We start from the raw sequence: 15,711 nt of genomic DNA, 5'->3' as shown, positions 1-15,711 counted from the left end.
CGGCGCTCTTCTTTCTCAATCGCAGGGAGGGTTTATGTCACTGTGGCCACCTGGCACTGACTGTCAGTGGCCCAGCTGTGCCGGACACCGGAGGGATGAGGGGAGGATTCCCTCCTTGTGCTGGTGATGACTCTGCAGCACACTGAGTTTGCAGAAATACAATCTGTGTAGCACATCGTCACCTTCTTGGACTTCTGACCAGAAGCCCCGACCAAAGACACAGGTTCAAATCCCAGCACAGCAACTGGGGAATTTAAACTGAATCTGGAGTGAAGTCCAGTGTCAGTAATGGTGACTGGATTGTCACAAAAAGCCCTCTGCTTCATGGAGGCGCTGGCTGTCCACTCTTATCTATCCCTCTGAATATGTTGTACACCCCGATCATTCCTCCTTCTCTCCGTAAGTTCAACTCATCGACTCGCCGAGGTGGGGGTTAGAGTCTGTTTTCTCACCCTCTTCTCAGGAAGGAAATTTCTCCTGAAATCCAGACTGGATTTGTCAGCACCATACTTAGAATGAATACATTACAATTTCTTGCCACCAAATCTCTTTTAATGGGATCAGAATTGATCCTGAGCAGTTATTTATTAATATTAAATAGCATTATGATTGGCTGAAGAACATCATAAAGGAGGAAGAATCATTACCAGCTGAAGACCAACAGCCACAGAACAATTGGCACCAGTTGACATTACATGCAGACATTGACACAGGATCACACATTGGGGGGAGGACAGAAACACACGACAAATTCACCAATACAGGAACGCAAGGTTCTTTCGTCAAATCCTTTCTGCTTCGGGGTGGGGGCTGGCAGTGCTGGACAGAGCTGCTCCTGATTTGGGGAGCAGGCCCCGAGCTCCAAGAGTCTGTGGGGGAGGGTTCCCCGCATCCTGTTCCTCTCCCAGTGGTCTGGCTTCAGAAGGGCTGCCACTGAGGGATGACAAGACGACAGATTGTGACCACGTTCGTTCACTGGCGTCGAGACCTCCGTAACTGGGGTTCCAGTTACCAGATGGAATATTCTGCAACTAATTCCAGTATAAAGACATTGAAATAACACAGCCTTTTGTAGATATTTGTCTTCGGTCCCCGATGACAAGACCAGACCTTGCAATCTTTCAACAGTTTGATTTCCATCTACTCTGCCCAAGTCCACCTTTCATAGAGTCGTGCAGTTACACAGCGCAGAAACAGGCCCTTTGGCCCAACATGCCCATGCTGACCAAGGCCATGCTAGTCCCATTTGCCCATGTTTGGCCTATATCCCTCGAAACCTTTCCTATGCATGTTCCTATCCAGACTTTGTACAGTGGATAACAGGAACCCTGCTATACGTTGGAGGACGTCTAACAATGTTCCGTGTCGCACTTCCAGAGAACAACGATGGTCCTGGTTCAAGTGCTGGAACCCTTTCCCAACAGAGTAGAGGGGTATTGCCCATCCCAAAGGAAGCCCCCATTAGTTGAGGAGTATTGTGTGCAGTTCTGGTCACCACACCACAGGACGGATGTGGGCTGCATTGGAGAGAGTGCAGAGGAGATTCACTGGGACGTCACCAGGATTGGAGGACTCCGGTTATGGGGGGAGATTGCTTTCCTCAGAGTGAGGAGGTCAAGGGGTGACCTGATAGAGGTTAGATGGTGAGAGCCATAGATAAGGTAGTCAGAATCTTACTCCCAATGTAGGCATTTCAAAAACACCAGTTAGGGTGATAGGAAGGAGTTTTAAAGGGATCTGAGGGCTGGTTTCTTTTTTAAACAGAGTGGTTGACATCTGGAACTCGCTGCCAGGGGAGGGGGTGAAATCAGATACACTCACTACATTTAAGCGACTTAGAGGGGGTGGAGGGCTGGGTTAGCAAGTTTGCAGATGACACAAAGATCGGTGGTGTTGTGGATAGTGTGGAGGGCTGTCGAAGCTTGCAGAGGGATATTGATAGGATGCAGAGTTGGGCTGACAAGTGGCAGATGGAGCTCAATCCAGAGAAGTGTGAGGCGGTACACTTTGGAAGGACGAACTCCAAGGCGGAGTACAAGGTAAATGGCAGGATTCTGGGCAGTGTAGAGGAGCAGAAGGATCTGGGGGTTCATATCCACAGATCACTGAAAGTTGCCTCAAAGGTAGATAGGGTAGTTAAGACAGCTTATGGGATGTTAGCTTTCATAAGTCGGGGGATCGAGTTTAAGAGCCGTGAAGAGATGATGCAACTTTACAGAACTCTGGTTAGGCCACACTTGGAGTACTGTGTCCAGTTCTGGTCGCCTCATTATCGGAAGGATGTGGAGGCGTTGGAAAGGGTGCAGGGGAGATTTACCAGGATGCTGCCTGGTTTAGAGAGTATGGATTATGAGGAGAGACTAAAGGAGCTGGGGCTTTACTCATTGGAGAGAAGGAGGATGAGGGGAGACATGATAGAGGTGTACAAAATATTGAGAGGAACAGATAGAGTGGACAGCCAGCCCCTCTTTCCCAGGGCACCAATGCTCAATACAAGAGGACATGGCTTTAAGGTATTGGGTGGGAAGTTCAAGGGAGATGTCAGAGGGAGGTTTTTCACCCAGAGAGTGGTTGGTGCATGGAATGCGCTGCCTGGGGTGGTGATGGAGGCTGATACATTGGACAAGTTCAAGAGATTGTTAGATAAGCATATGGAGGAATTTAAGTTAGAGGGATATGTGGGAGGAAGGGGTTAGATAGTCTTAGGAGTGGTTTGAAGGGCGGCACAACATGGTGGACCAAAGGGCCTGTATTGTTATAAAAAAGTGACACTTAGACAGGCACTTAAATAGACATCTAAGGATGAGGTCCTAATGCAGGCAAATGGGATCAGTGTAGAGGCGTCGGCATGGACGTGATGGGCCGAAGGGCCTGTTTCTGTGCGGTGCGTCTGTTAACGCGAGAGGAGGAAAGTTTAAGGGAGACACACGGCGAGTTTTATTGTTACACAGAGAGTGGCGGGTGCCTGGAATGGGCTGCCAGGGATGGTGGTGGAGGCAGATACAACGGGCATTCAAGAGGCTTTTAGACAGACACACGGGGCAGGCACAGTAGTGTAGCGGTTAGCGTGACGCTATTACAGCGCCAGCGACCCGGGTTCAGTTCCCGCCGCTGTCTGTAAGGGGTTTGTACGTTCTCCCCGTGTCTGCGTGGGTTTCCTCCGGGTGCTCCGGTTTCCTCCCACATTCCAAAGACGTACGGGTTAGGAAGTTGTGGGCGTGCTATGTCGGCGCCGGAAGCGTGGCGACACTTGCGGGCTGCCCCCAGAACACTCTACGCAAAAAGGTGCATTTCACTGTGTGTTTCGATGTACATGTGACTAATAAAGAAATCTTATCTTACATGAACGTGCAGGGAACAGAGGGATATGGATCACGTGCAGGCAGAAGGGATTTAATTCAACATCGTGTTCAGCACAGACATGGTGGGCTGAAGGGCCTTTTCCTGTGCTGTGTAATACCCAGAGTTCAAGTCAGTGTTCAATTCTCTGGCGTGGGAGTGAAGTCAGAACCTTGCAAGTTCGAGACGTCTGGCTTCGCACCAACAACTAGGACCGAGTACCTGGTGCCCACAGCGGAGGGGACGGGCACCTTTAACCAGGCAGCTGCCTGCACAGTGCCAGGAGACTCACAGCACTGTGTCCACCAGCTCACACGCACTTTCCAAGATTAACTTTCTTCGTTCGACCGCCGAAATTATTTTCTTCCGGGGTCCGAGTGGCAGGTGGATGCTCTTCAGATCCGCATCGGAGCAGAGCATCAGGGAATCCAGGTCGATCTGCTCTCGGGTCAGGAAGGGCAGGAACTCGCTCATGTTCTGGGCGGCCAGGAAGACCTCCAGCGGGGTTGTCTCCGGCTCCTCGTCGTCTAGACCGAGCTCCTGCTCCTGCCAGGGCAATTCCTCCCACTCCTCTTCGCTGAGGGTGTCGGCTTCCTCGCCGCCCTCCCTGGGATCCAGGAGCTCAGCATGCACCTGGGAGCCGACATCTTCCAACTCCTCGCTCAAGCCCAGGATGAAATTCCTCCGGAACAGCATGTTCCCCAATCCTGGCCGGTTGAAGAGAGACTCCTGGTCCCGTTGGCCCTCGACTTCCGCGGGCATTAGGTCGGGAGATGCCGCGCTCGGCTCGGGAAACACCTCCAGTACGTTGGCACGGCCGCTGGCTTGACTCACGAAGATGACGTCTTTCCCCGGCTGTCCCTCCAGAACCCTCTGGCTTCCCTCCTTCTTCCAGAGTTTCTTCTGCAGGGATCCCTTCAACAAGGAGGTGAGGGTGCCTTCCCGCTGGGAGCCAGCGGCTGGGGCCTGGTGGGACCCTGAGTCGCCGCCGCCGCCGCTCCCGGGAGTCCCACCGCCCCGCGCTTCCGTGTCCCTTCCGTACCTCTTGTTCATCCGGCTCTGGTGCTTCCTCTGCCGCCTCTCGCTCTCCCGGACCTGCCTCTCGCAGTCCTTCCTCGCCTTCTCCTTCAGCCTGGCCACCTGCCTGGGGTTGGCCGCCGTCTGCCTGGAGGCCACTGCGTCCAGGAAGCGGACGCACTCCATGCGGCCCTTGCTGGCCGCCGCGTCCATGGGCGAGTGCGAGTGGTTATCCAGGGCCCAGATGTTGGCGCCAAAGTTGACCAGGAAGGTGATGATGTGGAGGTGGCCATTGGTGGAGGCGTGGTGAAGGGGAGTGTTACCCCAGATGTCACAGATGTCAGGGTCACCTCTGAAAGAGCAACGGGGATGAGATGTTTAATCCAGATGTTCACAGTGAGCCCTCGTCCTCCCTCAGCCTCGTCCTTCCCATGAACTCCTGCCTCGGTCACACACTACAGCCCTTTGATACTTGTTTAGCAAGTTACTAACAACATTTAAAAAACATTCAGACAGGGACATGGATAAGAAAGGTTTAGGGGGATCTGGGCCAAACAAAGGGCAAATGGGACTGGCTTCAATAGGCATCTTGGTCGGCATGGACCGGTTGGACCAAAGGGCCTGCTTCTGTGCTGTGTGACTCAAGTCAGGTTGAGTTTATTGTCATGTACGGCGAGGTACAGGTACAATGAAAAACTTGCTTGCAGCGGCATCACAGGCAGGTAGGTACAGACAACACACAGAATGTAAATTATACAAGATGGCGAAGATAAAAGACTGTGCAAAGCAAAACATCAGTGCAAAGAAAACCACAATCAGAGGCAAGTCCACGGCAGTGCAAGAGGTGGTCCGTAGTGTTCTGTTGCTGAGGTGGGGTTGGGGTTGTGCAGGTCGGTTCAAGAACCAAATGGTTGAAGGGAAGTAGCTGTTCCTGAACCTGGTGGTGTGGGACTTCAGGCTTCTGTACCTCCTGCCTGAATGGTTAGAAGCAGCAAGAAGAGGGCATGACCCAGACAGTGGGGATCCTTGATGACAGATGCCGCCTTCTTAAGGCAGCGCCTCCTGTAGATGCCGTCAGTGTCGGGGAGGGCTGTGCCCCTTATGGACCGGGCTGTGTCCACTGCTCTCTGCAGCCTGTTGTGTTCCTGTACATTGGAACTGTCGTACCACGACGCGGCAAAACTTGCCTCCCTCACTCCTCTTCAGCTGACTGGGCCACTACCGGAGGCAGTTTGGGGACAAACCCTGCTGCTGACACAGACTGGGGAACTCCTGAATTATAGAGTCAGACAGAATGGTCCAGAGTCCACACTAACCACATCAAGGGCAGCACAGGGGCATGGAGAGAAAAGGTACATGGACCAAATGCAGGCAAATGGGAATACCTCGGATAGGCAACTTGGTCAGCATGGACAAGCTGGGCCAAAGGGTCTGTTTCCATGCTGGATAGCTCTATGACTCTAAATGGAATTAATTAAATTGTTTTTACCTGTACTACATCAATGCTCTCTGTACTAATTCAATGTAACTGCACTGTGTAATGAATTGACCTGTTCGATCGGTTTGCAAGACGAGTTTCTCGCTGTACCTCGGTACAAGTGACAATAATAAACCAATACCAATACCAAATTAAACTGTGTTTCTTTACCTACCTGAGCACAAAGGGCTTTACTTCTAATGAAACACTTTCCAGTGTTTAGTCACTGCTATAACACATGCAGCAGTCAATTTGTGCACAGCAAGCTGCCACAAGCAGCAACAACCAGAGAACGCTTCAGCGACATTGGCTGAGGGAGGGGTATTGGTCACAGGAGGCCGGGGAAGCAGCCAAACTCTCCCTCAAGATTCCCAAGGGCTCTTTGGTGATTTCCTGAGGGTCAATGTGACCCTCCTGTGGCCCTGCCAGACACTGGACTTCAACTGGCTCACAAGAACATTACAATTTGGGGCAAAAGTAGGCCATTCAGCCCTTTGAGCCTGCCCCACTAATCCCCAAGATCATGGCTGATCCCCAACCTCAGCACTACCTCCACACCCCCTGATGCCCAGAAATCTATCGATCTCCGTTTGGCATGCATGGCCCTCCAGAACCCACTGAGGGAAGATTACAGAGATTCCGTTCCTCTGCATGAAGAAATTTCTTCCCATCTCTGCCCCAAAGGCTGACCCCTTACTCTAAGACGGTGACCCTTGGTTCTAGATCTCTCAGTCAGGCAAAACATCTCCCCCATCGAGCCCTGTTTCAATGAGATGACCTCTCATTCTTCTGGAGAATACAGACACCGTCTACTCAATCCCTCCTCACGTTGCAAGGAGACCAAAGTGGAAGGAGTGGACCACAAACTACCCACCACTACAGACCACACGGCGTAATGTGTGCAGTTCTGGTCACCCAGCGATAGGAAAGATGCCATTAATTTAGAAAGGGTGCATTAAAGATTAGCGAGGATGCCACCAGGACTGGAGGGCTTCAGGTATAAGGAGAGACTGGACAGGCTGGGACTATTTTTCCTGGAGTGAAGGAGGCTGAGGGGTGACCTGATAGAGATTTACATAGTTTACGGCAATGATCACTGTCTTTTTCCAAGGGTAGGGGAGTCTAAAACCAGAGAGTATAGGTTTAAGGTGAGAGGGGAAAGATTTAAAGGGGACTTTTCCCACACAAAAGGTGGCGGGTATATCGAACGAACTGCCAGAGGAAGTGGCAGAGGCATTTAAAAGACGTTTGGACAAATACACGGATAGGAAAGGTTTAGGGGGATATGGGCCAAACGCGGGCAAATGGGACTAGCTCAGGTAGGCAAGTTGGTCAGCATGGACGAGTTGGGCTGAAGGATGGAAGAGTCTACAGAACAGGAGTGGAAGGAGGAGTGGAGAGGGAGGGTGGGGCTGTCTCCCTGGGTGGGGGGGGGGGGTCTCCCTGGAGAAGGGACGGGTAGGGAGTCTCCCCAGAGACGGGATGTCTCCCAGGAGAGAGGGTCACCAGCCAGCCCTCCCTCCCTGCAGGGCAGAGGGGATGTTCCCGGGGGGGGGGGGGGGGGAGGTGAGAGGAGGGGATGGAAGGGGAGGAGGGGAGGAGGGGATGGAAGGGGAGGAGGGGAGGAGGGAGGGAGGGGAGAGAGGAGAGGAGGGAGGGAGGGGAAGGGAAGGGGGGGAGGGAGGGGAAGGGAAGGGGAGGAGGGGAGGGAGGAAGGGGAGGAGGGAGGGAGGGGAGAGAGGGGAGGAGGGGATAGGGAGGGAGGGGAGGGGATAGGGAGGGAGGGGAGGGGGGTGAGGGGAGGGGGAGGAGAGGAGGGGTGAGGGAGGAAGGGGAGGGAGGGGGAGGAGGGAGGGGAAGGAGAGAGGGAGGGGAGGGGGTGAGGGAGGGAGGGGAGGGGAGGGGGTGAGGGGAGGGGAGGGGGTGAGGGGAGGGGAGGGGGTGAGGGAGGGGGAGGAGGGAGGGGAAGGAGAGAGGGAGGGGAGGGGGAGGGGGTGAGGGAGGGAGGGGAGGGGAGGGGGTGAGGGAGGGGAGGGGGTGAGGGAGGGAGGGGAGGGGAGGGGGTGAGGGAGGGGGAGGGGAGGGGGTGAGGGAGGGAGGGGAGGGGGTGAGGGAGGGAGGGGGTGAGGGAGGGGAGGGGAGGGGGTGAGGGAGGGGAGGGGGTGAGGGAGGGGAGGGGGGTGAGGGAGGGGAGGGGGTGAGGGAGGAAGGGGAGGGAGGGGGAGGAGGGAGGGGAAGGAGAGAGGGAGGGGAGGGGGTGAGGGAGGGAGGGGAGGGGAGGGGGTGAGGGGAGGGGAGGGGGTGAGGGGAGGGGAGGGGGTGAGGGAGGGGAGGGGGTGAGGGAGGGAGGGGAGGGGGTGAGGGAGGGGGAGGACAGGGCACCCACCCTCGGCTACAGATGAGCTGCAGAGCCTCCAGGTGCCCGTGATAAGCCGCCCACAGGGTCGGGGTCATCCCATCCTCGTCCGCGTTGTTGAGGTCCTTCCTGGTGGCCTCCTTCAGCGGACCCAGGTAGCCGTCCCGGGCCGCCTTGTGATACCGGCCGCTCATGTTGAGGCTGCTCCGGGGCGCTGGGAGCCACGGTCCCGGGACCAAGATCCATCCCGCAGCCTTAAGGTGGACCATCCCGGTCATCACCCTTCCCGGGTGGGCAACCCCCCAACATCTGCCTCACCCCACCAAACAAACACATCTGCAGCTTTCACGGAGATTGCTCCCGGTGCGGGCGTTGGAACTGCCCCGAGGTCGGGACACCATCGGTTTGCATTGCCCCAAACTACAGGACGACCTTAAAAGCCGAGCGAGAGACCTTTGATTTACAAGCGCCCGTTGCTGCAAATTGCTCCGAGCCAGGCACAGCCGCGGGTGTTGCAATCCTTTATTCTGCCTCAGGAGTTTAATGATTCCTTGGAGAGGGTTATTCTGCAGGGAGGAACCCGAGAAGAATCATTTATTATGAAACAAGGCGTTAAAACATATAAACTGTGCAGGATTTCATTGGCTGTGCCCTCTTCTCACAGCTCCCATCGGGCAGGAGGTACAGAAGCCTGAAGTCCCCACACCCCCAGGTTCAGGAACAGCTACTTCCCTTCAACCATTCGGTTCTTGAACCGACCTGCACAACCCTAATCACTGCCTCAGTACAGCAACACTGGGACCACTTGGCACTAAAACAGACTTTTTTGTTCTAATTCTGAACATATTCTAATTATAGAACAGCACTGGACAGGCCATTCGGCCCACGATGTTGTGCCGATCTTATTCTGGCTTCTGCCCTCTTCCTTTCCAGTCCTGATGAAGGGTCTGGGCCTGAAATGTCCACTGTTTATTTCCCTCCACGGATGCTGCCTGACCTGCTGAGTTCCTCCAGCATTTTGTGTGTTGCTCCAGATTCCAGCATCCGCAATCTCTGGTGTCTGTACTGGTATTGGAATTGGTTTATTATTGTCACTTGTACTGAGGTCCAGTGAAAAACTTGTCTTGCATACTGATCGTACAGGTCAATTCATTACACAGTGCAGTTACATTGAGTTAGTACGGAGTGCATTGATGTAGTACAGGTAGAAACAATAACAGTACAGAGTAAAGTGTCACAGCTGCAGAGAAAGTGCAATAAGGTGCAGGGTCACAATCTTGATGCCAGTTTATACTAAATGTCGTCCTCCTGTGCAGCTTCCAGATCCCTGCATTCCCTTATTTCTTGTAAACATTGTGTATAATTTATGTTTTTCTTGTGAATGCTGCTCATCTGGTGCTCTGTGCCTGTGATGCTGCTGCAAGTAAGTTTTACATTGCATCTGTGCACACATGGACTTGTGCATGTGACAATAAATTTGACTTAGAGTACAAGAGCGACACGCAAAACGCTGGAGGAACTCAGCAGGACAGGCAGCATCTATGGAGGGAAACAGACAGTTGATGTTTCAGGTCGAGACCCTTCATCTCCATCCAGCTGAGTTCCTCCAGCATTTTGTGTGTTGCTCCAGTTTCCAGCATCTGCAGTCTCTGGTGTGTCTCCATTGAGCACCAAGAGTTGGGATATCATCTTCCAACTGTACAAGACATTGGTGAGACCGCACTTGGAGTTTCGTGCACAGTTCAGGTCGCCTTGGTAAGAGGAAGGATGTGATTAAGTTGGAAAGGGTGCAGAACAGATTCACAAGGATGTTACCGGGACTGGAGGGCTTGAGTTATAAGGAGAGACTGGATATGCTGGGGTTTTTTCCCCTGGAGTGTAGGAGACTGAGGGGTGACATTATAGAGGTTTATAAAATCACGGGAGGCATAGATAAGCTGGATGGCTACAGCCCTTTTCCCCAGGGTTAGGAGTCAAAAACTAGAGGGCATAGATTATTTTTACCAGCACCAGAGTTTTTTTTGTCGTCCTGACCTGAAACGTTGACCGCCTGCTTTTCTCCACGGATGCTGCCTGGCCTGCTGAGTTCCTCCAGCATCATCGTGTTTTTCATCTAGATTCCAGCGTCTGCAGTCCTTTGTTTGGGAGAGACTTAAAGTGAGAGGGGAAAGATTAAAAGGGTGCGAGCAAGTTTATCACACAGAGGGTGGTGGGTGTGTGGAACGAGCTGCCAGAGGAAGTGGCAGAGGTGGGTACAATCACAACATTTAAGAGACATTTGGACAGGTACATGGATAGGAAAGGTTTAGAGGGATATGGGCCAAATGCAGGCAAATGGGACTGGCTCAAGACAATTTGGTTGGCATGGACCAGTTGGGCCGAAGGGTCTGTTTCCGTGCTGTATAACTCCAAGATAAGATATCTTTATTAGTCACATGTATTTCACTGTGTGTTTCGATGTACATCTTTTTGCGTCGAGTGTGCTGGGGGCAGCCCGCAAGTGTCGCCAGACTTCCGGCGCCAACATAGCACGCCCACAACTTCCCAACCCGTACGTCTTTGGAATGTGGGAGGAAACCGGAGCACCCGGAGGAAACCCACGCAGATACGGGGAGAATGTACAACCTCCTTACAGACAGCGGCCGGAATTGAACCCGGGTCGCTGGCGCTGTAAAAGTGTTATGCTAACCGCTACGCCACCATGCTATGACTCTAAGGTGGGAAATGTTGAGTACAAAAAGAAGCCGCAGGAAGAACTCATCGGGTCCAGCAGCATCTATGGAGGCAGAAGGATGGTTGACGTTTCACGTCAAGATCCTGCAGCAGGACAGATGTTGTGGTCATTCCCAGGTCCCAGGGACAGAGAGTGTTTGCTATCACAGCCCTCCCACTCTCAGCTCACCCCAGCTCCCTGCTCAGTGCCCAGAGATGGGACCCACACACTTTCGGAACCAATGAGTTTGGGTGAAACATCAGCCCTGATCTTACTGATGCGGGGGGGGAAGAGCAGGCACAGGGGCTGAATAGCCTCCCTCCTGCTTCTATGCTGACAGCCAATGAAGAACGAATTGGCACACAGCAAGATCCCACAAACAACAGTTCCAGTAACCTCTCTCCCCACCGGTGCACTGCAGCTCAACTGCTGAGGTTGGGGTGACTCTGGCTGTTTATAGCACTGCTCGTCATTGTATCTGGGCTGGTGCTGCAGAGCGATGCTGCCTGAGGATGTGATGGAGGCAGACACTCTTACAACATTCAAGGAGTATCTGGATGAGCACTTGAGTGCTGGTAAATGGGATTAATTTAGATGGTTACTTGGTTAGCACGGACACAGTGGGCCAAAGGGCCTGTCTCTGTGCTGTGTGACTCTACGCACAGTTTGAAGGTTCTAAGTTCTCTGGGATGCCTGAAGGTTGTCAGCAGACGCTACAGAAATACAGGTCTTTCCCGTTCGAGTCTTACTGATCCTGTCAGCTGGAACGGGACACAGCAGGAGGGAGTCATGTCCCCTCTCCCTCCACTCTAACAGCGAACTATTCTCCTGTAAGGGGCCTCACTCACCTGTGCAGGACAGCTCAGCTCCTTGGGAACAAACAGGTCATCGTTAAAGGTACACATCTCTTTACTTTCACCTTTCAAGTTTAATACCCTGAAATATTCCCATCTGAGCAAGGAGGAAGATTAAGTCAACAAATAATCTGCTGGAGGAACTCAATGGGTCGAGCAGCATCTGTGGGGAGAGAGGAATTGTCGATGTTCTGTGTTGAAACCCTGCATCACAGTTTCGCTAATCGGCAGGGAAAGAGGCCCTTCAGCTAACCAGGGTCTGTGCCGACCAATCACACATTTACACCAATTTTATTCTCCCCACATTCCTTTTAACTCCCCCAGATTCTACCCCTCACCGACACACTGGGCGCAATTTACAGCAGCCGATTAATCTATCAACCTACACATTTTTGGATTGTGGGAGGAAACTCGATCACCGGGGGGGAACCCACATGGCAACAGGGAGAACGTGCAAACTCCACACAGACACAGACAGGTCAGGATCAAACCTGGGCCACCGGAGCTGTGAGACAGCAGCTCTGCCAGCTGTGTCCTGCAATTAAAAAGTCAGTTTCTGTTTTGCTTTAGTGATATATTTTGTATTTTCATTTCTCAGAGTCATTTCCATATTTTAAAATGTAAAACTAAGATGCATTAAAGATACCTTAATAATTAGCCATTAACTGCACGGTGTCAATCCTTTTGAACACAAGTGTTTTTCTTGCCCAGGATTGTGCAATATATCAGCCACCTGTCAATGATTGAGAATCCAGGTGTGGATGATTGCGTTTCTGACTAGAAATTAAAATGACCGACAATTCCCAAACCTACTCTGGTGAACTTTAACCTTGCACTGTGTTTGACAGTAAATAGAAGGCCCTAAAATTGAGTGTTTATTCACTGTGGCTGCGCTACCTCCTCAGTGCCTGTGTATTGGTACTGGTATTGGTTTATTATTGTCACTTGTACTGAGGTACAGTGAAAAGCTTGTCTTGCAAACCGATCGTACAGGTCAATTCATTACACAGTGCAGTTACATCGTGTTAGTACAGAGTGCATTTGGTTTGTCCCCTTTGACTCTCACCAACTTTTACAGATGCACCATAGAAAGCATCCTATCTGGATGTATCTCGGCTAGGTTGGCAACTGCTCTGCCCAGGACTGCAAGAAACTGCAGAGAGTTGTGGACACAACCCAGCACATTATGGACACCAGCCTCCCCTCCTTGGACTCTGTCTTTAACTCTCGCTATCTTGGTGTAGCAGCCAACATAATCAAAGACCCCACCCACCCGGGACATTCTATCTTCTCTCCTCTTCCATTGGGTAGAAGACACAGGAGCCTGAGGGCACGTACCACCAGACTTAAGGACAGCTTCTACCCCACTGTGATAAGACTATTGAACGGTTCCCTTATACAACGAGATAGACCATGACCTCACGATCTACCTTGTTGTGACCCTGCACCTTATTGCACTGCACTTTCTCTGTAGCTGTGACACTTTATTCTGTACTGTTATTGTTTTTACCTGTACTACATCAATGCACTCTGTACTGACTCAATGTAACTGCACTGTGTAATGAATTGACCTGTACGATTGGTTTGTAAGACAAACTTTTCACTGTACCTCGGTACGTGACAATAATAAACCAATACCAATACCAAACAATAACAGTACAGAGTAAAGTGTCACAGCTACAGAGAAAGTGCAGTGCAATAAGGTGCGAGGTCACAACAAGGTAGATTATGAGGTCAGAGTCCATCTCATCGTATAAGGGAACCGTTCAATAGTCTTATCACAGTGGGGCAGAAGCTGGCCTTGATCCTGGTGGTACGTGCCCTCAGGCTCCTGATTCTTCTAACTGATGGAAGAGGAGAGAAGAGAGAATGACCCGGGTAGGTGGGGTCTTTGATTATGCTGGCTGCTTCACCAAGACAGCGAGAGGTAAAGATAGAGTCCAAGGAGGGAAGGCTGGTGTCCGTGATGTGCTGGGCTGTGTCCACAGCTCTCTGCAGTTTCTTGCGGTCCTGGGCAGAGCAGTTGCTGTACCAAGCCAGATAGGATGCTTTCTATGGTGCATCGATAAAAGTTGGTGAGTGTCAAAGGGGAGCTGTAGCAGGAGCTGCTTGTGCTGTGAACATGACAGCCAGTGATATAAGGGAGGAGGAGAAGAGTAAATTGGTAAACTAAATTGGTTTACTATTGTCACATGTACCAGGGGTACAGTGAAAAACTTTGTTCTGCTGCCATCCATACAGATCATTTCATTACATCAGTACATTGAGGTAGTACAAGGGAAAACAACAGAATGCAGAATAAAGTGTCACAGTTACAGAGAAAGTTCAATGTAGGTAGGCAATAAGGTGCAAGGTCACAATGTGGTAGGTTTTGAGGTCAAGAGTCCATCTTATTGTACTAGGGCACTGTTCAATAGTCTCGTAACAGGGGCATCTGGATCTGGAGTTGAGATGGTCTCATTTAAGACTGAGGAATTGCTTGCTGAGGGTAGTGAATCTCTGGAATTCTCTGCCCAAGAGAGTTGTGGAGATGGAGTCCTGGAATGTATTCATGAGAAAGTTAGGTTTTGGATGTAGAGGAATTGAGGCTTATGGGGAAGAGGCAATAAAATGAATTTGAGGCCAGAGTTCAGATCAGCTGTGAATTATTGAATGGCGAGGGACTGTGATGCTGACTCCTGCATCTTGTGGTTTTTCTCATTGCTGACATTGTCCCTCAGCCCCAGAATGAATCTATTTCTGATTCAAGAATATTGTTCATGATTACATTGCAGTTTGTGGGAGTTTGCTGTGCACAAAGTGGCTGCTGTATTTCCCACATTGCAGCATTGAATTATTATAGCAGGAAAGGAGGCTATTCAGCCCATCGAGTCCATACAACAGTGACTATACATCCAAAGTACTTCACTGGTCAGAAAAGCCTTTGAGACTCTGCAAGGTGCTTTGGAAAATAGAACACTATAGCACAGTACAGGCCCTTCAGCCCACAATGTTTTGCCAACACTTTATCCTGCTCTAAGATCCAAATAACCCTACCCTCCCACATAGCCCTTCATTTTTCTATCATCCATGTGGCTATCTAAGAGTCTCTTAAATGTCCCTAATGTATCTGCTCCCACAACCTCTGCCAGCAGTGTGTTCCACGCACCCACCACTCTCAGTGTAAAAAAAACTTACCCCTGACATCCCCCTTATACCTTCCTCCAATCACCTTAAAATTATGCCCTCTCGTGTTAGCCATTGTCGCCCTGGGAAAAAGTCTCTGGCTGTCCACTTGATCTATGCCTCTTATCATCTTGTACACCTCTATCAGGTCACCTCTCATCCTCCTCCTCTTCAAAGAGAAAAGCCCTAGCTCCCTCAACCTATCCTCATATGATATGCTCTCCAATCCAGGCAGCATCCTGGTAAATCTCCTCTGCACCCTCTCTAAAGCTTCCACATCCTTCCTATAATGAGGTGACCAGAACTGAACACAATACTCCATGTGTGGTCTGACCAGAGGTAGACCACACTTTTGACCAGAGTTCTATAGAGCTGCAACATTACCTCGCGGCTCTTGAACTCAATACCCCAACTAATGAAGGCCAACAGACCATACGCCTTCTTAACAACCCTATCGACCTGTGTGGCAACCTTGAGGGATCTATGGATGTGGACCCCAAGATCCCTCTGTTCCTCCACATTGCTAAGGGGTCTGGCCATTAACCTTGTATTCTGCCTTCAAATTCAATATTCCAAAGTGTATCACTTTACACTTTTCCAGGTTGAACTCCTCTGCCACCTCTCAGCCCAGGTCTGCATCCTATCAACGTCCTGTCGTAACCTACAGCAACCCTTTACACTATCCACAACACCACCAATGGGAAACTCACAAGCTCGGGCACAGAGACTCACCTCTTTTCAAAGGTCCCGCTCCAAATCTGGCTCCAACTCCCGACTCTGCAAGGTGAAA

The 15,711-nt window shown here is 51.3% G+C and overlaps 1 protein-coding gene across 1 annotated transcript; it reads right to left on the bottom strand.

The window, feature by feature from the left end:
- Positions 1–530: 530 nt before the first annotated feature.
- On the bottom strand, positions 531–8,703 carry anks4b (ankyrin repeat and sterile alpha motif domain containing 4B). Its single transcript, XM_052022570.1, has 2 exons — positions 8,220–8,703; positions 531–4,708 (listed from the first exon to the last, which is right to left on the bottom strand). Exons 1-2 carry the CDS (start codon positions 8,465–8,467, stop codon positions 3,628–3,630), a joined length of 1,329 nt encoding a protein of 442 aa, XP_051878530.1. The 5' UTR covers positions 8,468–8,703; the 3' UTR covers positions 531–3,627.
- Between the last annotated feature and the right edge of the window lie 7,008 nt (positions 8,704–15,711).

This window comes from Pristis pectinata, chromosome 8 (genome assembly GCF_009764475.1).
Source record: "Pristis pectinata isolate sPriPec2 chromosome 8, sPriPec2.1.pri, whole genome shotgun sequence".
In the NCBI taxonomy this organism is placed as follows: domain Eukaryota; kingdom Metazoa; phylum Chordata; class Chondrichthyes; order Rhinopristiformes; family Pristidae; genus Pristis; species Pristis pectinata.
This window is presented reverse-complemented; position numbering and strand designations above follow the sequence as displayed.